Consider the following 27,585-nt stretch of genomic DNA (forward strand, 5'->3'; position numbering starts at 1 on the left):
ATCTCTTTTTCTACTAGAGCCCCCACTAAAGGACACAGACCAGGTATAATAACACATACTACATTCATGTTTGTGAAAGGGGAAATTCTCAACCACCTAGGTAGAACCAAGTTGGTGGTTTAAAGGAATGACTACCTAAGTTTATAAAAGGAAACATAATAAACTCCTTTATTTAAAGACAATGAAACTCAAGTAAAGAGCATACAATATATTTGTCCATAATTATAAAGTAAATAAACAACAAAACTAGGGCACCTTAGCACTCAGACCTGCAACCCATCCGTTACTGTTTGCTGCTTCTCAGAAAATAGGGAGTTTTATTGTCTCTATTCATCAGAGGAATACCAAAATGGAAAATTGTTATATCTTTGACCTAAATAATAATTATGCTTACAACAAAAAAAGTAATTTTGTCTAAGTATTTGCATCAAATTTGGATGTTTATGTTTTATTTCACCTAGGTTGAGCCCAACAATACTTTAAATTGGCATGATACTTAATGATTTTTAATGTGTATATTATTTCATTTGATCTTCACATGATGAAAGAAACTATAGGACAGAATTATCACCCAGATTTTCCTATTCAAGAAAATGAAACTGAGAGAAGTGATACGATTTTCAATGTCACAGAGCTAGCAAGTTGTGCTAACAGAATTCAAATATACCCATTATCTTAGTCCAGTGCTCTTTTCTTCTGTGTATTGTGACACACAAATGTGCATGATGTACTTGATTTAATTTTTTTCCATTTATATAGTTTTATTTGGATTGTTTATATCAGTATAGTGAAACTAAATTTTAGAGACATTGGATTTCATTATTATAAAAGGGAGACATGGAAATTTTTTACCTGGTGAAAGATTTCAGAACTTCAGTGGAACAGGCAGCTTCATGTTGATGTGATTTCAACAGTGATTTAAAATGCTTTCCAAGAATGTCATCATCTCTAAATAAAAAATAAACCTTGTGGTCTAGAAGTACTTTGGGGCCTCCATATTCCAGGAGAAGAATTTTATCTCCAACTTTCATACTAACTGACTGAGTCTCTGCACCCTTTTCTTGAGGGCCTGACCAAAGAGCTACTACTGCTGCTTGCGATACTTTGCCTGGAGATTTTACTGTAAGTATAATGCCTGCTTTGGTTACAGTTTCAGCTGCACTTTGTTCAACCAATACTCGGTTAAAGAGCAGAAGAAACTTTCTAACTGCTTGTCCTGCCTCAACTTCCACATCTGCTGCCACAGCCCATACTCTGTTCTTGCACTGCTGCTACAAGCTGATTTAAATTTTTAAAGAATAAATTATGTGGTTGCACAGTGGATAAGTTTGGTGTCTTAAATAAGACATTTGCTGTCTTTTATAAAATAAACCCATCCATCTACAGAGTGGCTTTTGAGGATGTCTACTGCTTTTTGACAGAAAGATAGAAACATGACATCACAGATCCAAATTAAGAACTACAGGACTGGCCAGGCGAGGTGGCTCACGCCTGTAATCCTAGCACTCTGGGAGGCTGAGGCGAGCGGATTGCTCGAGGTCAGGAGTTCGAAACCAGCCTGAGCAAGAGTGAGACCCTGTCTCTACGATAAATAGAAAGAAATTAATTGGCCAACTAATAAATATAGAAAAAATTAGCCTGACATGGTGGCGCATGCCTGTAGTCCAAGCTACTTGGGAGGCTGAGGCAGAAGGATTGCTTGAGCCCAGGAGTTTGAGGTTGCTGTAAGATAGGCTGACGCCATGGCATTCACTCTAGCCTGGGCAACAAAGCGAGACTGTGTCTCAAAAAAAAAAAAAAAAAAAAAAAAAAAAGAACTACAGGACTGTAGGATGAGACAAGTATATAGTTAGGAGTGTTTTTACCAGTTGGCTCAAAGCCTTCTGCCCAAAAAATATCCACCCTACTGGCCTGCAGGAATGTCTAAAAAGTTCCACTAATTATCATAATAATAACCATGATATATAAGCACATAAAAACTACTTTACATTATCTGCTATAACTCTACTCACAACTTTTCTTCTAAACAGATCATAATTTTCCATTTTCCATGAATAGCCTAAAACTCAGGAAAGTCGAGTTAATTTTACCATGTTCCCACAGGTGAGAACACAGCCAAACCTGCTTCAAAAACCTGATTTTTCTGTGTTTTTTTTTTGTAATTACCACTGTCTCATCATTTGTTTCACTTCTTTGTATTAAGAAGTAGCTCAAGGAAGTCCTTGTTTAAACCAACTATGTTGCTTGAACAGCATTACATTTAGATTTGAAATTTTAGGTTATAATGTCAAGTTATGAGTCTTTCCAGAGAAGAAGTATGTCTGAGTCAGCTTGATTTTTGAACTTAGATCTGAGTCATCCCTTCTTCAAACTAGTGACCATAACAGGTGGAAAAATTATGACAATAATGGAACCATTGTTCAAACATTAACTAGAGTTATTTTTTGAAATTGTCTTCACAGCCTTCACATGTTTCCTTCAGTGGGGGTAAATCTTTGCTTTTTGAGTATAAATTTGATTGTCTTATCTCCAAAAAAAGTAATTTATTGTTATTGGTTTCCTTCCTAAAAGCAACTGTAATAAGGACAGTGGGGTTAGCATTGCCTCTGCTCATGGGCAGATTCCCCACTGGTCAGTTCAGTTCCAACTCAGCCAAGGGGAACTCCTTTCCTCAGGTCCTCTTCCCCACCTAGGTATAAAACTTGCTACTCCCTGTTCAGGGATGGCAGAACCATAGATCTGCAGGTTGTCCAAAACTGATCAGTCAGATAAGGGTGAGATGGCAGACGGAGGAGGGTCCAAGCTTTAGGATACCTCATCCTCCAAAGTGCTTCCATTTTGCTCCCTTGTCTTTTGATAGATGGCTCTCGCATTCCTCCCTCCAAAAGCTTATCTTTTTAGTTATACTTTGTCTCTCCTTTCCCCAGGCTCTTCTTATTTGGCATTCCAAGAATAAAAAACTGTCCCTGAAAGAACGTGTCTGAGAAGAGAATCTTAGCGTAGGATATGGGCTGGCACAGTGTTTTTATCTTTGGGCTTCAGTGTTGAATGAGGTAAGAAAAAATGGCTTTCACCTTACAAATGGAGAGAACAAGCAGATACTACTTTGAGATATAATTGTGCCTCACGTCTCAACTATTGAAATGGTATATTTTCTTCCAGCAAAGCCTGAGAAAATGAAATTACCTCTAATATAAAAAAAAAAACCCTTTAGCTAATAATGATAAGAAAACATACAGCTGAATACTATAAATTTTATTTAATATAATCACATATTAATTAACTATAGAATATTTTAATTCTTTTTCATAATATTTCTACCACAGAAGAGTTACAATTGGAGGAAGAGAGAAATTCAAAAATGTGAAGGTTGGTAAGGATTAAGAAAAATCTAAGGATAGATTTTTAAGTAAGCATTCACCAGACTATATAATTATTACCAACTTTTAGAAAAGCTTATGTTAGCTTTCAGGAAAAAATGTTATGCCTATATGTACGTTATGCTTCCATTAAAAAAAAAAAAGCTTTTATTTTTCTTTTAAAAAAAGGAGAGTTATTATACTTGCTTTTCTCTAAATTTCACCTTTTGGTTGATATTGAAGATTATACTGTTGAACAACTGTTTCCTCTCATATTATTGTGTTAAGGGTTAGAAATGGTAAAAAAAAAAAAACAAAAAAACAAAAAAAAACATTCTGTAAGGGTGAACCATGGCTCAGTCCTTCAAGAGGACTAAGCAATATGCTGATGAGAAATATTTTTTTTTTTTTTGAGACAGAGTCACACTCTGTTGCCAGGGCTAGAGTGCCATTGCATCAGTCTAGCTCACAGTGACCTCAAACTCCTGGGCTCAAGCAATCCTCCTGCCTCAGCCTCCAAAGTAGCTAGGACTACAGGCATGTGTCATTATGCCCGGCTAAATTATTTTCTATATATTTTTAATTGTTCTGCTAATTCCTTTCTATTTTTAGTAGAGATGGGGTGTCCCTCTTGCCTGGTCTGGAACTCTTGACCTTGAGCGATCCTCCAGCCTCAGCCTCCCAGAATGCTAGGATTATAGGAGTGAGCCACTGTGCTCAGCCCTGATAAGAAATACTTTAAAACAGTCCAAGATCATAAAAGACAGGTCAGAATAAGGATTTAAATCTAGAAAAGTAAAAGTGCAGAAAAAGAGGAAATGATATAAAGGTGAGTTCTAAAACATTTGGGTTAGAGAGTTCTAAAACATTTGGGCTTGTATTTATTTAGAAGTAGGAATGCCACTGGTGACATTAAAAAAATGTGACCATTGACCCTATTCTGGAATAGATCAATAAATGAATAGGGAAACAATGCCTCAACTGTTAAGCCACAACAGAAGTGAAATGTACCTCTCCTTACTCCAAGATTTAATTTTAACTTTAATATACAGTCCTAATTCTAGAACAAAAAATAAAAAATCACTGGGCCATTGTCTCCAGAGAATAAAACCTTTGATTTGGTCATAAATACAAAGAGCAGTACATATTAGTTATTCCCACCAAAACAACAAATATCTCTCTCTACTTAAAAGATAGGACTACCCAGAAAAACATTTACATTGGCCAATACTTTTATTTGATTTGTTTGCTCTTGGTGAGTGATACATGAAGATACTTCATTTGAAGGGATTCAAGAGTTCAGATTTTGGCAAGGTATGAAGAGGGAATTTTCTATAATCCTCTTTTTTTCTCCTGACTACTACATTGGTCAGGATGAACTAGATGAACTCCCTGAGGCTACAACAGGAGGGTTCTTTCATGGTGTGCAGCAAGATATTTACGTAGTCAGCTTTCCTTGTCTTTTTTATCTCCTACCCACTAGGACACCAAAACACCATCTGATTTTGACGTCATGTACCAGGAGGTTACCGCACAGAAAATGTTTTGTTTCTGCTCTATTTGACCTATTTTGTTATAATAGCATCAATATTATTAGTTCTCTGGCCTGGGTCTGTATTTATGTTTGGAAAAGCAAAGACAAACTGTTCACGGACATTTTAAAAAGCAACAGTAAAAGAACTGGCCTAATTCTGCAACATCCCACTTCTTGCAATATCCCCTAGATCTCTGAAATAAACAAGTCTGAAGTGTGCTTAGAGGCTTACAAGGATTCCAGATTTCAATGGCTTCCCTTTTGACTCTTAAAATACTATTTACTTTTTAAAGTGCTTATGTGGAAGTAAGATTATTGGGAATATTGGTATATCATTGAATAGGTGTTTATAGTTGAATACTGTTTCTACCAGCCTCTCATAATTTCCTGTTGAATAACCAAAAGGCCATAAGACATAGTCTAAATCAATGAAATAAAGTCATAATTTATTAAGGAAAGGAGAGAATATGATTGGGATAAGGAATTAGGGAAAAAGAAGGAAAATAAAATAAGAAATAAGGAAAGGTGTATTTAACATACAGAAACTTAGGTCCACATTTAAAAAAAAAAGGCAGCCATAGACAAAACAAAAAACCTATCTATCTTCTTCCACAGTAAGCAAAATAATAAAATTTGTGTTCTATTTGTGTTCTATTTGACAAGTTATTATGGACTGAATGTTTGTGCCCCCTCCCTGCCCCAAATTCATATGTTGAAGTCCTAATACTCAGTGTGGCTGTATTTGGTGATGAGCCCTTAAAGAAAGTAATTAAGGTTAAATGAGGTCATACAGGTGGGGCCATAATCAATAGGATTAGTGCCCTTATAAGAAGGGCACCAGACAGAGAAATACAGAGATCTCTCTCTCCTCCTCTCCCTTCTTCTGTCCTTCTCTCTCTCTTTCTCTTTCTCCCTCTCCCTCCACACACATGGACAAAGGAAGGCCATATAGCTGTATCCAGAAAATGAATTGGCCTGAACCTTGGACTTTCCAGCTTCCAGAGCTGTGAGAAAATAAATTTCTATGATTTAAACCATACAGTCTATCGTATTTTGTTATAGCAGCCCAAACATATCAAAACATATTTTGGTATTGAGAAGTTGAGTGTTGTTGTAACAATACCTAAAAATGTAGAAATGGCTTTGGAATTGGGTGATGGATAGAAGCTGAAATAGTTTTGAAGTATATGCCAGAAAAAGACTAGACTGTAGTGAAGGGAATGTTGATATTAATAGAAATATGGATGTTAAAGGCAATTCTGGTGAGGGATCAGAAAGAAAAAAAGAGAGCTGAAAGCCTAGATATACTCAGAGAATACATAAATAATTATAAACAGAATGTTTGTAGAAATATGGACATTAAAGACCATTCTGGTAAAGTCTCAGAGAGAAAGGAGAAACACATCATTGGAAATTGGAAGAAAGGCTATCCTTGCTATAAAGTTCCAAACAACTCGGCTGAATTGTGTTCTCGTTTTGTAGAAGGTAGAACTTGTCAGTGAAAAAGACTGGATGTTTGGTAAAGAAGATTTCTAAACAAAGTATGGAAGGTATGGATTGAGTCTTCCTTACTGCTTAGAGAAAAGTACAAGAGGAAAAAGATGAATTGAAGAGGAAATACTAAACAAAAAGAAACCAGTATTTGACGATTTAGAAAATTCTCAGCCTATCCATTTTGTAAAAAACGAGGAAGGCTGTTTTGAAGAGAAACTAAGGGCTGAACAACGATTTAATAAGGAGATCAATATGGGTGTGAGCCACAGATTAATCAGGCATTTTAGCAGAAGCCAGGAATAGAGATGGGATTGTACTAACAGAAACACTGCTAGCAGGGACCAAAGAAAGCAGACAAAATGAGATGAAATGAAGAAGGCTTCAAATATGCTTATTCTTTAAGAAAAGGAAAGAATGATGTTGAAAATGATTCAGAGATCATCATGGTAGCTACTCCCACAACAGGCTTAGAAGCACAGCTGCTCCCTCCTTGGTTTCAGAGGGTAGAGCTCACTCTGTAGTTTCAACAGGCCAGGCTGCCCATGGCCTTGGAGGTAAGGCCCCCAGCAGAGCCTTGGAGGCAGCGCTCTGACCCAGCAGTGGGGTTGGGAACACTTTGTCTGAAGAAGCCTCAGAAAGACTTTAACACGGCGTGAGCAGGAGGGTGGGAGAAAGGCAACTAGAAGCAAGGGCGTTGATCTGAAAGTCCACTGGTGACACATTAGCACTGGCTTCCCCATTCCAATGTACATGAAGTAGCATATTCAGAGAGGGCCCCGTAAACATTCACTGTATAAAGGAACCAATTAATAAATGTGTAAGAATTACCTGATAACTCTCCCCATTTCAAAGAAAGACTAGCAGGAAAACAGATCAATACATACAATAGCAGAAGAAACCCATACCTACCACCTAAAATCAACTCAGCACTGTTACTTAAGTATAGAACCAGTATGACAACCAAGAATCATCAGAAATATGGTAGAAAAGGGCCAGGTGGGTTGGTTCACACCTGTAATCCCAGCACTTTGGGAGGCTGACATGGGAGGATTGCTTGAGGCCAAGAATTTGAGATCAACCTGGGCAACATAGTGAGAATTTGTCTCTAAGAAAAAATTTTGGCCGGGCGCGGTGGCTCACACCTGTAATCCTAGCTCTCTGGGAGGCTGAGGCGGGTGGATTGCTCGAGGTCGGGAGTTCAAAACCAGCCTGAGCAAGAGCGAGACCCCGTCTCTACTATAAATAGAAAGAAACTAATAGGCCAACTAATATATATAAAAAAAATTAGCTGGGCATGGTGGCTCATGCCTGTAGTCCCAGCTACTTGGGAGGCTGAGACAGAAGGATCGCTTGAGCCCGAGTTTGAGGTTGCTGTGAGCTAGGCTGACGCCATGGCACTCACTCTAGCCTAGGCAACAAAGCGAGACTCTGTCTCAAAAAAAAAAAGAAAGAAAAAATTTTGAAGGCTGGGTGCAGTGGCTCAAGCCTGTAATTCTAGCACTTTGGGAGGCCCCCAAGGCAGGAGGATCCTTTGAGGCCAGGAGTTAGAGATCAACCTGAGCAACATAGGGAGATCCTGTATCTATAAAAATTTAAAAATTAGCTGGGTGTGGTGGTGTATGCCTGTAGTCCCAGCTACCTGGGGAGGCTCAGGTAGGAGGACTGCTTGAAACCAGGAGTTTGAGATTGCAGTGAGCTAGGATGATGCCACTGCACACCAGCCTGGGTAGCAGACAGAGACCCTCTCAAAAAAAAAGAAGGAAAGAAAAAAAAGTAAATTTAAAAAATCAAGAGATTTACAATATGATTGTCAAAACACAAGTGTTTTGAAAAAAAATTTGAAGAAATTTCCTGGAGCCTAGAGCAAAATTTCAAAAATATAAAAAACATGAAATTCAAAGCCAAAAGGATCAACACTGGAGAAATTCCAGAAAGAACAAAAGATCTGGAGGAAGGAAATTATCATATAAATAAAAGTAGAACATTTTCCAGAGCTAATGAGTCTTCATATAAAGAGGGCCTACTAGTACTAAATCAAATGAATGAAAAAAGCAAATTTAGACATAATATGATACAATTTTAAAACATTTAGCACCAGAGAATCTCTAGAATCAGCTGGTACTAAGAATAAGCATCAGACTAATTTTACAACTCCATTCGAAATAACAAAGCTGTTGGGAATCCCCCTCTTTCCCTCTTCCACTTATAGAAGAAACCAGGCTTTTAGTCTTTAAAATAAAACCTGAAAAGTGCTTCTTAAAGACAGGAAAGATAATGCTTGGGAAGGCTCCATGTGTGGAGCTGAGATGACAAAGGGAAGAAATTCAGTCACTCCAAACCACATCTTAGTTACAATGTGGGAGAAAGCTGGTAAAGCAACCAGAAAGAGTTATTTTTAAAGAATAATCCCCTTAGCTCGGCAATTGCCCCAGCCCAATATAGGCCCTTAAAGAGAAGCCTTGCTATTGATACACCTGCCCACTTAACACGCAACTGATAACAAACTTCCCAGGTAAGGAAAAGCCCTGCTTAGGAAATAGACTTAACCACTTCGGTACTGCGCTCACCGGCCGAGAAACCTTGCCCACAGCCGGCACTCATAGTCTGCACGGTAGTTTGTGCTGTGCATTGACGACGAATCCGTTTTGCTCTTGTGTGATGAGGAAAGCTTTAAAGCACTGAAAGCTTGTTTTACTTTACAGGCAGATTTACTTGTAATGTAAATCAGAATAGGTAACATATACATATATGTTTTCATTACGTTATTTTTAAATGTTCACAATTTTATTTTGATAAATGGAAACTTAGAAAAGTCATATCACGGCTGTAGGCTAAAGTCGCTGTCCGCGTTCATCTGTGGCTATCTACTATAGTGGACGCTCAGCTCACCATAGTGGTTAAACAACTACAGAAAAAGCCATGTCAGCTACCTAGGTTATCTAATGAACTTAGAGCTTCCTTCAAAACATGTGAACCAACAGCCAAAGATCACTAGATATTTGCATAAAATTAATAACATGAAAGAGGTGTATAAGAATTGACCCCTCCCCCTCCAAAAATAAAGGTATTTCAAAGATATAGAAGATAACTTTATAAAATGTATAACTAATGTCCTAAATAAATTTACAAGGATCTGCCATGCATAAAACAAAACTAGGCTGCAATGAAAAAGAAAAATTAAATAAAACAGGATTTTGAAATAAAGAAGTTAATGGATGGATTGAAAATAGAATTATACCCTGTTAAATATATGTCTAGTTATATGTAAGGTAAAATTCCATTACATAGAGAAAATTATAAATAAATGTAAAATTTCTGGGGAATAAAAAGATAAGAGATACAGTAAAAAGATCCAGAATCAATATAATAGAAGCTCCAGAGATGAAACAATGAAGGTAAGGAAATAATTAAAAATAATATTAAAAATAACAATGTTAAATCCCTAATCAGTAGAAAGACATAAGGCTTTCAAGTATATTAATTTTTGATCAAGACAAACAGGGGAAAAAAGATTTACAGATAGATACTTTTTACTAAAATTTTATAACTCCAAAAATAGATAATACCTTAAAATCTTAGGGAGAAAAAATGTTAGTTATTTACCGTTAAAGACATATTGGCAAAAAAAGGTGATGAGTAAAATTCATCATCTTTCATATTGAGGAGTCAACTGATACTGTCCAAAGTTACTAAAGAAAAAGAAAAAGAAAAGAAAAATATGGAAAGAGGACCCTATTTGAAATCAGTAATATTTTGATTCTAATTAAAGCCCAGTTATTTAGCATCCTATGTAGCTTCAGATCTAACTTCTATAATCTTCAAATTTCTGTTAGTTAAAATAGTTATACTAACCAAAACCTGATAAAGATAGTACAGAAATGAAACTATATAAACTGATCTGACAAAGAAGTATAAAGGCCAAATTCCAAATAAAATACAGGCTTTAGGCCAAAAATGTAAAATGCGGCCGGGCGCGGTGGCTCACGCCTGTAATCCTAGCTCTCTGGGAGGCTGAGGCGGGCAGATTGCTCGAGGTCAGGAGTTCGAAACCAGCCTAAACAAGAGCGAGACCCCCATCTCTACTATAAATAGAAACAAATTAATTGGCCAACTAATATATATAGAAAAAATTAGCTGGGCATGATGGCACATGCCTGAAGTCCCAGCTACTCAGGAGGCTGAGGCAGGAGGATTGCTTGAGCCCAGGAGTTTGAGGTTGCTGTGAGCTAGGTTGATGCCATTGCACTCACTCTAGCCTGGGCAACAAAGCGAGACTCTGTCTCAAAAAAAAAAAAAAAAAAAAAACCAAAAAATGTTACCGGAAGACATAAAGTCTTATATCATGTCTCATATCATGATCCTGGATAGAAAAGCCCAATACTTTAAAGATGTAATGCCCCCCAAATTAATCGATAACCTTGATGCCATTTTATTCAAAACCCTAATTGTTGTCGAATTTTTTTTTTTTGAGACAGAGTCTCGCTTTGTTGCCCAGGCTAGAGTGAGTGCCGTGGCGTCAGCCTAGCTCACAGCAACCTCAAACTCCTGGGCTCCAGCGATCCTTCTGCCTCAGCCTCCCGAGTAGCTGGGACTACAGGCATGCGCCACCATGCCCAGCTAATTTTTTACATATATATATCAGTTGGCCAATTAATTTTTTTCTATTTATAGTAGAGACGGGGTCTCGCTCTTGCTCAGGCTGGTTTTGAACTCCTGACCTTGAGCAATCCGCCCACCTCGGCCTCCCAAGAGCTAGGATTACAGGCGTGAGCCACCGCGCCCGGCCTGTTGTCGAATTTTATTAGTCATTTATAAAGTCCACTTGAAAGGATAAGCAATAATATTTATTTTCAAAATAATGAAAATAACTTTCTAAATCTGAAAATCATATTTTAGTTTTCTACTTTTCCTTGTTCATAGCAGCCTCCTTTTGTTTTATATATGCCAGATCCTCTCAAATTTATTTAGGATTAATCTTTTTAAAGTTATCTGCTGTGTCTTTTTACCTCTACTGCCTTTGGGTCACTTGTTCTGTAAATTCCTCTTATCTTTCTCTTTCAAGCTATTAATTTTATGCAAATATATGGTAATCCTTGGTTGTCAGTTACTTTTTCAGATATTAAAAATGTGCTCTAAAGTGAGAGAAATAAGAACATTGCAAGTGTGGCACAGTAACAGAACAATAAAGCCATAAAACATGTTCTTAAGGCTCCAGGATTCTCATGGACCAGTGTTTCTAAATTGCACTGATCCTAGGCAGGAGACTCCTAGATAGATGGCTGCTGTCCTTAAAGTCCCAGTGTCAGGACCAAGAAACTTCTCAGCAACATTTAAGCTAAGCAGACAACCACACTAGGCGGTGCCACAGGGTAGCAGGGACCAGGACACGTTTGGATCTTGCAGTCAGACCCCAAACCTGGACAGCCAGCTACACAGGTTCATTCCTGTCATTTTTATAAACTGGCAACCAATGCAACCTATTTTTATAAGATGGGATATTTTGTACTCTGCTAATCACATTTGGCAGGGGTTTACTATTTGTATACATTGCTGGGTCATTCCTTTACGTCACACTAAAGTCAAAATCAAAAAGAAAAATATGAAAACAGATTTGGCTCATACACAGCAAAAATGTCTGTTCATCCAAAAATACAATCTATATCAGTAAAAATCAAGGTGCAAACTAGAAAAAAGATGCAAGTTATATGAAAGAGGTTTAATATTTTTAACATATACAGAGAACTTACAAATCCATAAGAAAACATTTTCTGCTAGAAAAATGGACTAAAAACATCAATAGGCATTTTATAAAAGAAGAAACAAAATGACTAATAAGCATATGAAAAAAAAGTTTAAAGAAATATAAATATTATCAGAATTCCTTCAAGCCTCACCAGACAGTGGATATATATAAGGTTACATTAACATTTGTGGCTGAATTTCATGGTCTTACTACCTTCACTTTGTGATTCAGAAACTCCAGTCAGCCTAGTTTTTCTTAAGCATTTTGGGCAAGTCTCACATCAAGCTAAGACATTCACTCTCTCCCTCCACCCCACAAAAGTATTTTTTTTTTACTGCTATTGCATTGAGAAAGATTTAAAAAGAAGTTAACATCCAATTTTGGCAAAGATAAGAGAAACTAGACACTTATAAAACCTACTTTTTTCTTTTCTTTTTTTTTTTTTTGTAGAGACATGGGTCTCACTATGCTGCCCAGGCTGGTCTTGAACTCCTGGCCTCATGTGATCCTCCCACCTCGGCCTTTCAACGTGCTGGGATTACAAGTGTGAACCACCACGCCTAGCCTAAAATCTATTTTTTTTTTTTTTTTTTTTGAGACAGAGTCTCACTTTGTTGCCCAGGCTAGAGTGAGTGCCATGGCGTCAGCCTCCCTCACAGCAACCTCAATCTCCTGGGCTCAAGCGATCCTCCTGCCTCAGCCTCCCGAGTAGCTGGGACTACAGGCATGTGCCACCATGCCCGGCCAATTTTTTGTATATATATTTTTAGTTGGTCAATTAATATCTTTCTATTTTTGGTAGAGACGAGGTCTCGCTCAGGCTGGTTTCGAACTCCTGACCTTGAGCAATCCGCCCGCCTCGGCCTCCCAAAGTGCTAGGATTACAGGCGTGAGCCACCGCGCCTGGCCTAAAATCTATTTTTAAAAGCAGATTTCCAGGGATAAATCTACAATATGTGTCCAAAACCTTCAAAAAAAGGCATATTGTGTAGATTTTCAGCTACTGATTCTGATTCTATTTTTAGGAAATCAACCTGAGGAAATGAACATGGACATATATGAGGAAACATACATGAATGGATACGTTCATCACAATATTATTAATATAAGCAAAATACTGGAAATAATCTAAATGTCCAAAAATATGGTGATATATGATAAACATATATAAAGAAAAAATATGAATCAATTTTAGAGGATGATATAAATTTTAATTTATTGATGTGAAGATAATCATCATATTTTATGATATGAAATATCAAGTTACAAATAATATATAGAGCACAATTCCATTCTTGTACTTATATATTTTAATTTCTATGAATGGATATATGTGGACAAAGAAGCTTAGAAAAATATAGAGCAAAATGTTACATTGATCTCTGGTTAGTGGTACTACAGATGCATTTTTTAGTGCACATCTGTATTTTCAAATTAGATTGCATGAAACTTGGATTACTTAAATAGTTTTGAAATGTTAGGGAATCGGTGAAATACAGTTAGTAGCTTAAGCTAGGGAAAGATGTCCAATAAAGCCAGAAAGTCTAAATGGAACCCCATGTTAACAATGATACACTGTATTTCAAAACAGCTAAAAGAAGATTTTAAATATTCTCACCACAAAGAAATAACAAATATTGAGATAATGGATATGCTAATTAGCCTGATTTGATCATTCCACAGTGTGTGTGTGTGTGTGTATATATATATATATATATATATATATATATATGTATCAAAAATACCACATTGTACCACATAAATCCTTTAGTATCCTCAAGGAATTGGTTCCAGTACCCCATTGGATACCAAAATCCAAAGATACCTCATCATTCCTTTATATACAATGGCATAGTATTTGCATATAACTTATGCATATCCTCCTGTATACTTTAAATCACCTCTATATTACTTATAATATGTAATGTAATATAAATGATACATAAATAGTTGTTAAACTGTATTGTTTAGGGAATCATGACATGAGAAAAGTCTGTACATCTACAATATACATGCAACTATCATAGGCCTAACTACATTTTCAATCCATGGTTGGTTAAATCTACCAATGTGGAACCTGAAGATACAGAGGACTGTCTGTATATATTATTATTTGTCAATTAAAAATAAAATAAGATTAAATAAAAAAATGGAACCCAAGAAACTCTAACATTTAAGGGAAAGCAAAGATCATCAAACCACAGAAGCAGAATTAGCATGACATATGCAGAGAAAGGATATTTACAGAAGAGAATGCTTATAGACATAAAAGGAAATGAACTTCAAAAAGATAAGAGTTTCTACAATACTAAAGGTTGCAAAGAAGTTACTAATAATAATTACCATTATGTTGGATGAGAGTTCAAATGTACACAGTTGATTTAACAATAAGATTACCATTAACATTCTCATTTACCAATACCAGTGGCAGGGGAGAAGAGAGCAAATAGACACCTCCAGGGAAACTATTTCTTCATAAAGTTCAAATGAAAACAGAAAAAGAAAGAGGAGTAATAACTTCAGCAAGAAAGAGGAAGGGTAATGGTAACATTTTCCTAAAGCTGGGAAGGTGCATCACAGAATATATATAAAACTCATCGAGAGAATGCCAAATGTACTATTTTGAAAGATGAAATATATCACATAAAGGCAGGAAGTCCCAATTTTACCATTTTTATGAAGATTTAAAAGTCACTTTTTCTTGAATGTGTCTTTTTAAAGTCTATTCCAAAAAATGGACAAGAAGACTAAGAAGAATTATACTGATGGTCTAGAACCAGTGAGAGCTGGATCCTATTGCTTTACTCATTTGTAGACATGCTCAGAATATGTCATTTCACTTCCCCTGAAGCTTGGAGGATTCAATCTTTATATTTAGAAAAATATAATACAAACAAACTTCTTAAAGAAAGAGTTTTCCTTATAACAGAGTTAATAACAATTTATTATACTTAGAAACGAGTAAATGAGCAATAAAAAACATTATAACTCTGCTTTCCAAAGACACCAACCACTAATAAAAGGTTATCCATTTCTTTCCAATCATTTTCTGTTATGCAGAGGCTTTTTTTGTTTAAATACTGAATTCTTGCCCAACCCCCCCAAAATTATTATAAACTTTACTTATATGTATCTAAAATAAAACTTAATAAAACAGGAATGTTTAGGTAAAAAGAATTTGCATCATTTAGTAGAACAAGAGATAAGACATATTACATTTTTTGCACTTGAAGTTTTTTTCTTTTAGATTAACAAAATGTTACCCTCAATCAAAGCTTAACAACTTAAAGATAATTTGAGTTTTGCTAATGTCATCCTGCCCTTTTTGATTCACTGAATGATGATATGAAACCCAATCCCACATTTGATAAATACTCTAATGTCTCTCAAAACTTCTGCATTCCTTTGGAGCTTAAGTTCTTATGATCACTATTGGTTTTGTATGTTAGGTCTCACTGAACTTTCTTCACCTCATGCACCTTAATAGAACTTTTCTCTTCTCTTTGTTCTTAATCGACTTAGACGTAAAAATTGACTCCTTTTTTTTTTTTTTTTGAGACAGAGTCTCGCTTTGTTGTCCAGGCTAGAGTGAGTGCCGTGGCGTCAGCCTAGCTCACAGCAACCTCAAACTCCTGGGCTTGAGTGATCCTTCTGCCTCAGCCTCCCGAGTAGCTGGGACTACAGGCATGCGCCACCATGCCCGGCTCATTTTTTATATATATATCAGTTGGCCAATTAATTTCTTTCTATTTATAGTAGAGACGGGGTCTCACTCTTGCTCAGGCTGGTTTTGAACTCCTGACCTTGAGCAATCCGCCTGCCCCGGCCTCCCAAGAGCTAGGATTACAGGCGTGAGCCACAGCGCCCGGCTAAAAATTGACTCCTTTTAAAGACGAAACATTGGTGGCAGAGGATGGGGTTGCGGGGAAGGACTGCAATTGTTTACATTCAAGCAACTTCTGCAATTTAAAGTTTAGACTTAGAAATGACAGTTCCTAAAAGCCTTTCTGCAATTTAAAGTTTAGACTTAGAAATGCCAGTTCCTAAAAATCTTTCTCCACTTCACATCTAGTCATTTTTCACTGGAGACCTTCTCCAGAAGTTGAATTCTCTTGCCATGTTGCTCAGCCTTCTTTCTCCCTTCTCTGACATGTCTTCTTGGTTAGTCCTACAGTCTCCTGCAACAGTCTGTTCACTTCTCTATTTTCTCTGCTATCTCCTCACAGATCAAAATGTCTCAAACTTTAAATGTGGATAGAAATTATCTTGGAGTCTTGTTAAAATTCATATTCTGAATCAGTACATCTGAAGTGAAGCCACAGATACTTACTTTTTAATAAGTTACCAGGTAAAGCTGATGTCAGTGGTCCATGACCACACTTGAATGACATGGTTATAGACCATATTTTCAGGACTTCACTTTCAAAACTTAATACTGCTTTTCATGGTAATTTCTAAAATAATTACAGTTCTCACTATGGGAATAATTTCAATATCAGCTGTTCCCATATTTTTTCACTCTGCTATATTAGCAGCCAACTCAAAAAGTAATGATAGGCCGGCAGTGGTGGCTCATGCATCTGTAATCCTAGCACTCTGGGAGGCCGAGGCGGGCGGATTGCTCGAGGTCAGTTCGAAACCAGCCTGAACAAGAGTGAGACTCCCATCTCTACTATAAATAGAAAGAAATTAATTGACCAACTAATATATATAGAAAAAATTAGCCCGGCATGGTGGCACATGCCTGTAGTCCCAGCCACTCAGGAGGCTGAAGCAGTAGGCTCACTTGAGCCCAGGAGTTTGAGGTTGCTGTGAGCTAGGTTGACGCCATGGCACTCACTCTAGCCTGGGCAACAAAGCAAGACTCTGTCTCAAAAAAAAAAAAAAAAAAGTAATGTTACTAAGTCCCCAGCTAGAATGTTAGTTTGGCACAGCTAAAAATACCCTCTCTCTAACACAAATTTTATTCAGATAGTTAAAACAACTTCACATTTTATAGTATATATTATCAAAGGTTAAATAGGCAGTAAGTATTTACACTTATCTTAGAGAAAGAAACATTAATTTTAACCTTAGAAGAAAAATGTTTGTAACAGAGACAATGCTGAGGAAATATTCCATGTGCTTTCTTGGGTTGCAGCTACTTGAACTATATTAGCCAAAGTAAATTTGTCACTTCCATGCTATAGCAGTTAAGAACAAGTATACTTCTCCATTGTTCTCTTTTCTTGCAGGAACATTGGAGGCCATGTGTACCAGATGGTATAACTAAAGATTTATGCAAACCACATTGGACTTTCTATAATTAAGAAACAAACTCTCACTTTGCTAGGCCATTACGATTTGGAAATCTATAAACCAATTTGGAGATTTGGGGATTAATGTGTTACCAATAGGCTAGCGATAACACATAATCTATCTTATTCTAACTAACATAAGATTATGAAAAACCAAAACTAATAATTGTAACAGAGTTTATTTAACAATGTGCTAACTTGCTCCTTTGCTAATTCTAAAAATCAAAATTTAATCAAAGCAAAAACCCACAGATAAAACAGTAGTTTCTGTTTATTCCTTAAATAAAATAATCAAAAAAACAAAAGCATAAACAAAAGCAAAGAAGCCCTAAATAGATTTTTAAAATATTAGAGAATAGCTATGGAGAAAAGAATAATTTTCTAAATTACCTTTTAAGAGTAATGGAAAAATTAAGATCCTAGAAAGCTTTATCATATTAATACATCAATCCATCATTCTAAAAAAGAACAAAAAAGAAAAACAAAATCTTATAAAGTATCCTAAAGTTTGAGTAGTCTTTGGATAGATTACCTGGGATGATTAGGGGGAGGACCATAAAGAAGAATAATCTTCCAAAGAGAAGGACTAGCATGTGAAAAGACCATAGGAGAAAGGGGACAGAGAATGATCCTTTTTGAAAAGAGGGACAGTGAAAGATCAGTTACAGGAAGAGATAAAGCTAGAAGCCTCCAGATTAAGAGATTTGTATGCCAAGCTCAGACTTCAGATACATGGTTAAGAGATAAGAAGCAGCAGCAGATGCTTTTTGTTGACCTTGTAGAAACAAATTGCCATGTTATGGAGAGGACCACATGGTGGGAAGCCTCAGGAGCTGAAGGCCTCCTTTCTACAACTGTAAGAAACTGGATTTGCCAACAACCAGTAAGCCTGGAAGGGGACTCTAAGCTTCAAATGAGATCTCAACCATGGCCAATCCCTTCATTTTAGCCTTGTGAGACCTTGAACAGTCTCCCTGTACTTGTGCCTGGACTTCTGGCCTATGAAACTGTGAGATAATAAATTGTGCTTCTATTTTAAGCTATTAAATTTGTGGAAATTTGTTACACTGCAGTAAAAAAAATAATACAAAAAGACATAATTTTGAATCAGGCTGAATGTGTTAATGTTGTTGCTTTCATTGCATATGCTAGGCTAGGGCTGCCAGCTTCAGTTCTAACAGTTGGGTTGGTTGGCTAATGCCATCCTAGACCAAATCTTGGCACACACTAAATAACATTGAAAAGCCAGACATTCCTTGGCATAATGCAACAGAAAGAATTCACAAAGACAGGGAGACGGAAATTCTGGCTTGAATCCTGGTTCCTACCTATTCACTCTCCTCACTTATCCATCCCACACCCCAACACAGAAAAGAAGAATATATTTTCACCAAAACCATGGGAAATAGATTATTGGGGAAACCACTGAAAAATTTAAAAAGCTTTTACTGGCTCTTCTCCCTAGATAAAAAATACTGGTGGGCAGGGCAGTAATGGAAATGAGCCCTCAGATTTCAAGTGGAATGGGAAGAAACTAGGGTGACTGAGCTGAGGTAGCAGCCCTTACTCACCTCAATGAAAATAAGGGTGTATGTAGTGATCAAATCTCGGAGAAATTATTAATAGGCAGAGATTTCACTAGAACGAGCTGGACAGACAACCTACAAAATTCTTCATTGGGTGTTTCACACACAGACACCCTAGAGGTTAAGCAAATAGAGGTTGTACTTCAGTCACAATACAAATAATACAAATAAATCACCACCTCTTCTTAATTACCAATCTTGAGTCAGTTGACTGATCTAGAACCTTTTGAACAAAGGAGGGGAGAGATGCCCTTGAAGAAGCATCATTGTGTAACAGTTCTGTATCCTTCTGTTAAAGGATACAGTTTTTAAACTTTAAACAGTTTTGGAAATCTTTCTCCTAGTTTCTCCAGTGTAAAATAAAATATCTAACCTGGGTAACTACACTGAGGAAAGAAATTCCAAAAACCGTAAGTAATTACTAGATATTGGCCTTTGGAGAAGGAAAACATCTAAGATCTGTAGGGGTCCTCAAACTTTTTAAACAGGGGCCCAGTTCACTGTCCCTCAGACCATTGGAGGGCCAGACTATAGTTTAAAAAAAAACTATGAACAAATTTCTATGCACACTGCACATTGTAAGGCTGGTGGCGGCCCCCCTCCCTTCCCTAGATCAAAAAAGAAAAGGCTCATGAAACCAGACCGACCAAGGACAAAACTGCCAGGCCCGCTGAGAGGAACCACACCCAGAAGTCCACCCGGATAAGAAAGTTTTGGCTCTTGGATTCCACAAATACCTCCAGCCCCTCCTAAAATCCCCAGCTCTTCCCGCCAAAAGACCCTAGCCAGGCCCAAAGGGTATAAAAGGCCTCAGCCCCTTCAAACAGCCGCGACTTCTGGGGCCCCAGAACCTCGTCCACGAGTGTATAATAAAGCTATGTGGTTTGGCCCCCACTCTTTCTCTGTGTCTGTCTTTTCTTTTCGCCACCACCGAAAAACCTTACACATATATCTTATTTTCAAGTAAAAAAACATATGGGCAAAAACACCCGCATGTGCCCCGTGGGCCGTAGTTTGAGTACACTTAATCTAAGGTATCTTGGTTAGAAATGAGGTTAATGGAAGTCCACTGATAAGGAGAATTCTGTCCTAAAACCATCTAACTATACACCCAAATCAGTCTCAAATCTCAAACTGTAGTTTCTTACCTAAGCCTGAGAGCAGTGAACTATTTTCATCAACAGTTTGGGCACACTTGAATATACCTGCCCAAGTGACAGTTAAGTTGTTATATACCTAAGTATTCATTACTAAGGTAGAAGAATACATTTTGGTAGACCTCTTATTTTTGAGGCATATTCCATTTTTAGGTGTTCTACAATGATCTATTTACCACAGGAGTCCAAAGGCTGCCAAATGTAGATGAGAACCAGAATAAGAGAATGCTTTCCAACTAGTTCAAAGTTCAGATCAAGCAGTCTGTCACTTTTCCTAGCCAATGATCCATCAGATCCAATTGTGCTCAAATTTTCCATAGGATAGCAGGGTCTTCTCTAGAAACAGTAGTAAGTTCCAGGAAAGGAATTTCAGTAGAGATTGCTATGATTTGTAAGCAAGTCACATTTCCTTCAGCAAGAAATTAATTTCCTTTTGAAAAATTGCTCTTGGCTTCCTTTTGGACTTCAGCGGAGTCTGAAGATCTGACCACAGGACACCTGGTGACCATGTGATTTGAACAGTTCATTAAAAACTGGATGTGGCCTTCTCCATCTAGCCATAAATTTAGTTGTGACAGCACAAACCATGCCATGTTCCAATGGTATGAATAGGATGAGCCTAAAGGCATAACTAAGTTCCCTGTATAGGTTACTCACTCTTCTGACTTCTTCTCCACTCTCAAGCCCCTTTTATGGTTTCATGTGGAGAGATCTATGGCAAACTGACAAAAATCTCTTATTTCCAGACGCTTCTGTGTGGTGTACCAACATAAGCCAGAAATGCACCTGCCATAAGGCTATAGCCAAAAACTAAAAAACAATAGCCTCTCTCAGGGGTGGTTCTGAGAGGCACTTGAGAAACAAAACCCTTCCAATGAGTAGACACAATAAGCAATATTTCTTATTATCCATTTTGCCAAGAATGAGAAATTGCCTGAGATGGTTGCAAATGGTCCATCTAGATTGTAGTTGTTCAGGGACTTGTAAAGAGCTAGATAGATCTCAGGCCTAGGGACAAAGAATTCTGAGCAACAATTGGTCCAGAGCTGAGAATGGCTGTGTTCTAGGTGAATGTTCACAAGACAGCCCCGCACCAGAGAAGTTCTTAACAATAAGGGAGACAGAATGACTTATTTAATGACTATCAGTTGTGTTTCTTCTCAAGACAATCATCATTGTTTCATCATTATGGCAAGGGTCACAAACTCAAAAATCTAAAAGTGTCAGGCAGGTAACATAAACAAGGAAAGAGAATCTGGTGAAAGACAATGAAGGATGCCAGGCATTGTGGCACACTGGAGAAGGTATATTCTATCTAAAGAAGGCAGCTCAGAATCAGCTTTAGCTGAATCTTAACCATGTTGGGAGTGAGCCAATCCCAGATATTCCTTTATTTGTTTTTCAAAACAAGCCATAAAACCAAATTTTTACATGAAATTTTCTAATTTTTGAAATGTCACGAAAGCCAAACATACAAGTCTATGGGCCACATATGACTGTCAGGCTGCTATTTTGTGTGATTTGGTCTAATGCTTGTTCAATACTCATAAAAAAAGGCAGCCATAGTGGCAAGGATGGAGGCTACACATAGATTCAGCCACATAGACTTTCCCTCACTACTGCCCACCAGGCTGTCATTAGTAAAATAAAAATGCCAACTTTGTCAGCAGATTTGCTATGCCTTGAGCTGCTAGATATTAGACATAGTACAAAATTCAATCAGATACCTGGTGGATGGTTGATTAATTACAGTTCTTCTATCATGGGGGAGTAGCAATTAGTACTCAAAGGTAGAGACATTTATTCTACATTTGAATTTTTCTATCAGTACCACTATTGATAGACTTCTTCAATGCTTTATGCTAAGCCATGCAACATTACTTCTAAGTAAGGCATTAACACCACAGTTAAGGAAATAAGTCAATGGAATAATTATAATAGTTTTCATTGGTCTTACTGTATATCCTAATATCTGGCAGAAGATAGCCTTATGGAATGATGAGCTGACCAATTATTATCATTATTATTCTGAGACAGGTTTTCACTCTGTTGCCCAGGTTGGAGTACAGTGGTGTAAGCTTCAACTAGGTGATCCTCCTGTCTCAGCCTCCCAAGTAGCTAAGATTACAGGCAAATGTCACCATGAACAGCTATTTTTTTTTTTAGTGATAGGATCTTGCTGTGTTGCCCAGGCTGGTCTTGAATTCCGGCCTCAAGAGATCCTCCTGCTTTGGCCTCACAAAGTGCTGGAATTACAGGTGTGAGTCACAGACCCTGCCAAATGGACCAATTATTGAGGGCTCCATCACTGCCCTTTGGGACACAGCACTATCTTTTGAAATATAGTTTTAAAAAAATGTGGTGTATTCTCTGTCCCAACAATCACAAAAATACAGTGCTGTTTTTCTAAAGCCAAAATAAAGTTAGGAATAAAGGTAGAAAGAGAAGTACTTGTCATAGTTGAATGCTTAATAACGATTATGAGTTGAATTGTATTGCCCCAAAGATGTTGAAGTTCTAATCCCCCAGTACTTGTGAATGTGACCTTATTTGAAAATAAGGTCTTTGCAGATGTTCAAATTAAATGAGGTCTTTAGGGTAGGCCCTAATCCAATAAGACTGGTATCCTTATATAAAGGGGAAATGTGGGCACAGAGACAGACATGTACAGAGGGAAGACAATGCGAAGGCAGACTGAGAATGCCATCTACAAGCTAAGGAGCAAATGAGGCTACCAGAAGCTAAGAGAAAGGCATGGAGCAGATTCTCCCTTGTGACCCTCAAAATGAACCAACCCTGCTGACACCTTAATCTCAGACTTGTGGCCTCCAGAATTCGAGACCAGAATTTTCTATTGTTTAAGCCACCCAGTTTGTGGTACTTTGTTATGGCAGTCCTAGGCAACTAATAGTTACCTAGTCTCAATTTTTTCATATTCTTTCCTCACAACTGGGTTCTGCTCATCTAGAAATTTGGAAGCCAAGAATAAATGCATCCACTATGGCACCTAATATATTTTCCACTGAATTAGAAGGTGAGATTGCTATGTAGCTATTTTAATTTTTTTACTCTTGCCGAAGGAGAAAAAAGAGGATTATGCCAGAATGATGACAGTAATCAACGCAAAACAGTGTAGTTGCCACATATAAGTCAGGGTTAGAAGGAGTAGAACTCCAGGATGATGATTGTATACAGTACAAATAGAAAAGAATCAATGGATATACCAGGTAGGAACAACAAAGGCTTAGAGTCTTCCTGAATAAGAGTGTGGTTTATTTAATTCAACAGACACAAACATTAGGAACTTCCTAAGGGCAAAAAAGACACAAAATGGATAGTGAAAGAATCATAAATACCAGCTTGTAACCAAGAGAGAGACAAGGAACTCCTAACACCACTGCCAGTATTCCCTTGCTTGTTTTTTACTTATTTATTTTTTCCAGCATATAAGATGGTTGGTATACTATAGTGTATCATTTTACCCATAAAGCATAGCACAGACCTGCAGGAAGCTAGGCCATGATCTGATGATACAAACCAAGAAAATGGGTAGCCTCAAGCCTTCCTCTCTGGATGTGGTGACTGGAACCTATTAAGGAGGGGATTCTTTCTGTGGCAGAGGAGTTATTTGCATTATATTAGACAAATATTTTCAAATGATGTTTATAGAAAAAAGGACATGTGTGTATGTTATACAACCAAATTAGAATGTATACACTTCTTATTTCTGCACCCTTTCCTTTGTGGAAACCATTCTTTGTGGGAACTATCCTTCTGGCACTCTATGTGATTCTAGTGAGCTAACAGCCACAGGACTCCAGAGCCAGGCTAAGCCAAAATGAGCAGGCTCTCCTAGGAATTTGAATTGAGAGCAGGGACACAAAGGACTACGAGGCAGTTAGAACTGAGTCAACTGACTGATAGTTCCTAAATTAGTGTCAGCCTATCGATCACCTAAATGCTCAAATGCCTGGCCTCCCTACGCCTGCCTGGTTGTTCATCATGCCATTCAGTAGCTTTCCAATAAATCACTCAAATTTTTCTTCCATCCTCCCTCCTTAGCATAGAATGGTAAGAGAACATAGCATAGGTTTTGTTGTTGTCATTGCCGTACACCAGAAACTGTTTCTAAATCCTCCAGCACAAATCCAACTAGATAAAATCTCTCCATCAGTACAACTTTTAGGACTTTAAAGTAAAGAAAATTTAAGAAAAGAGAAGGAAACAGGAATAGTAAAAGGAATAATTAGAGAAGGAAAGAAGAAGATGCAAAAAGAGAAAAAAAAATATGAGTCAGTAATGTCCAGGACAGACTGTACCCACCCAGAGGTGGAAGTCTAGATAAGGCCAAATTAGCACAGCTAAATAAGACATCCTCTTTCCCCTATGTCCCTTCACCACAAGTCCTTAGTGAGAAATGATTAAAATATATAGACAGTAAATGTTTTAAATATATAGATTCTCTCTCACACATGTATCTCATATATATATATACATATATATATACACACACACACACACATACACAATATCTAGAAGTTAGTTAATATCTCTGAATAACTTTTTATTGTTAAAATGAAGAATTCGAACCCCTATCTCTCACCACATACAAAAAATCAATTTGGGATAGATTAAAGAGTTAAATGTAAGACCTGAAACTATAAAACTGCTGCAAGAAAACATAGGGGAAATTGAGAACATTGGTCTAGGCAAAAATTTTATGGCTATGACTTCAAAAGCATAGGAAAAAGGACTCTCAAAATAGTCAAACAGAACTATATTAAGCTAAAAAGCTTTTGTACAGCAAAGGAAACAATGAACAGAGGGAAGAGACAACCTATTGAATGGGAGAAAATATCTGCAAACTATTCATCTAACAAGGGACTAATATCCAGAATATATAAGGAATTCAAACAATTTAACAGTAAAAAAAATCCCATTAAAAAGTGGGCAAAGGAACTGAATATACATTTCTTAAAAGAAGACATACCAATGGCTAACATATATACGAAAAAAATGCTCAATATCTCTAATATCAGTGAAATTCAAATCAAAACCACAGTGAGATATTCTATGTCACCACTGTTAGAATGGCTACTATAAAAAAGACAAAAAATAACAGATGCTGGTGAGGATGCAGAGAAAAGAGAACTCATACACTGTTGGTGGCAATGTAAATTCATATAGCCACTATGGAAATAGTATAAAGATTTCTCAAAAACTAAATAGAACTAGAGTATGATCCAGCAATCCCACTACTGGGTATTTATCAGTAAATCAAAGGGATACCTGCATTCCTATGTTTATTGCAGGACTATTCACAGTAGAAAAGACATGAAATCAACCTAAGTGTCCATCGAAAAGACAAATGGATACAGAAAATGTTGTATATATACACAATGGAATACTATTTGGCCATTAAAAATTCATGTCGTTTGCAACAATTAGATGGAATTGGAAGTTGTCATTTTTATTGTTATTGTTAAGTGAAATAAGCCAGGCACTGAAAAACACTAATATGTGGGAGCTAAATGTTGATCTCATGGGAATAGAAAGTAGAATGATAGATATCAGAGTCTGGAAGGGTGTGGGAGTTGGGGGGTCGAGAGGAGTTGTTTAATGTGTACAAACATACAGTTAGGTAGAAGAAGTTCTAATGTTCAATAGCAGGATAGGGTGACTATAGTTAACAACAATGTATTGCATATTTCAAAATAATTAAGAAGAGGACTTAAAATGTTCCCAAAATATAGAAACTATAATATTTGAGGGGATGGGCACCCCAAATACTCGGACTTGATCATTAGAGTCCAGGCACGTAACAAAATATCACATGACTTCCATAAATACATATAACTATTATGCATCAATTTTTAAAAAATTAAGTTGAACTAGATGATTTCTAACAACTCTGTCAAAAAAAGCACTGTGATTTATAAACTTTTTTCTTTAAATAGCAACTACCTTTCCATGGGCTAAACAATGAATTATAAATAAAGTATTTAGAGTTCTAATATATATCTAAAATTTTAAATCTTACAGAGTAAAAACATCCCATATGTATATAAGTTTCCTCCTAAACCAGAGATAACTTTCACCCCGTTTAATCAACCAAAATTTTTTAAATGAAGGCATTATAGAGACAACTATTCTCATACTTATAGAATTAATTTATATACTCTATCATTATTTACATAGAACAAGTGTCATTCTCCATATATTACATATACATATATATAATACATGTACACACACAGAATTTTTATCTCTGCCTCAATTTTGGTCAAAATGTAACAATCTCAACCCAAAAAAAGGGGCTAGCAAATTCCTGTGATGAGAAGCAGTTAAGTGTTGCAAGTCGCTTTTGCCTTTTTCTCCTCTCTGAAACACTAGCTACCAAGAAAATATTTAATTGTCCTAATGAACTGTATAGATAATGAGTTAGTGCATGACGTCACACATCATTTAAATGTTGAAGTTTGGCCCTTTAAGATCAACAAATAAGGTTTTGGCCTTTAAATTAGAATTTTAAAATACCTCATTTATCTTGATTACTAATTAATAAAAACTAGTGGAATATTAGTAAATTCTTATTTAATTCTCTTGAAGAATCTCTGAAAAGTTTACTTTGGAGCTCAAGAGAGCCTACAAGTTATTTGTAATACAGAGTGATCTCTCCCGTGCCAATTCCTGAGAATAAAACAGAGCACAAGAAAACATTTTTAATCAATGAACATACTTAAACTTTAGAAAATAAATCAAGTGACAACTAAAATATAGTAAATGCCTTGATATTATTTACATGTTTTTCAGAGAAAACTCAATTTTCTGTCTTGAATTCGGGCACAGGAACATAAAGAATTAGAAATAAAGAGGTAAAGTACAACGTATTCATGCCACCACCTCAGATCAGAGGCACGCAGTGTCGAAGATCCTCAGTACAGAACGAACTCACAGAAACAATACAGTATTTAACAGTCTTTTTTGATTTCAAGGTTAGAAAATGACAACCGCCTACTGCTATGCAAACCCTCAGTCATCCTAAAAGTTCGTCGGTGTGAGACAAGCAAACCAAGCTCAAAGTTCAGCAACTGCAAAGGGGAGGGAGGTTGCAGGAGAGGGTGCAGGTGGGGGAAGCTGCTCGTACAGGGAGAAGACACCGCGTGTCGCCTTTTCTTCCCTACTCATACGCTGGAATCTGCTCATCCTGTCCTCTAATGGGGCACTTCGGCTGTTGAGGGGAAACGAGTAGGCGCTCTAATTCCCTCGTCGACACTCGTGGGCACCCAGGCTTTTGCATCCGTGCGGCAGGCGACATATTCTCGCAGCAGGGCGCACATGGACCCTGCCCCACCATTACACCGCCCGCTGGACCCGCAGCTGCTTCCACCCGCCGGGGGTCCCTAGGGACTCAC

General features: G+C 37.1%; 2 protein-coding genes across 2 annotated transcripts in view; both read right to left on the reverse strand.

Moving 5' to 3' along the window:
* LOC105869271 (uncharacterized) lies at positions 1-27,488 on the reverse strand. The gene is made up of 4 exons (XM_076009168.1): positions 27,361-27,488; positions 19,387-19,399; positions 19,207-19,302; positions 1-1,271 (listed from the first exon to the last, which is right to left on the reverse strand). The coding sequence occupies exons 1-4, from the start codon at positions 27,486-27,488 to the stop codon at positions 849-851; spliced, it is 660 nt and encodes a 219-aa protein (XP_075865283.1). The 3' UTR covers positions 1-848.
* Positions 1-27,585, reverse strand: part of PROS1 (protein S) — a 75,879-nt gene that overhangs the window by 47,744 nt on the left and 550 nt on the right. The window lies entirely within an intron of this gene.

The sequence above is a fragment of the Microcebus murinus genome, chromosome 1 (genome assembly GCF_040939455.1).
Source record: "Microcebus murinus isolate Inina chromosome 1, M.murinus_Inina_mat1.0, whole genome shotgun sequence".
NCBI lineage: Eukaryota > Metazoa > Chordata > Mammalia > Primates > Cheirogaleidae > Microcebus > Microcebus murinus.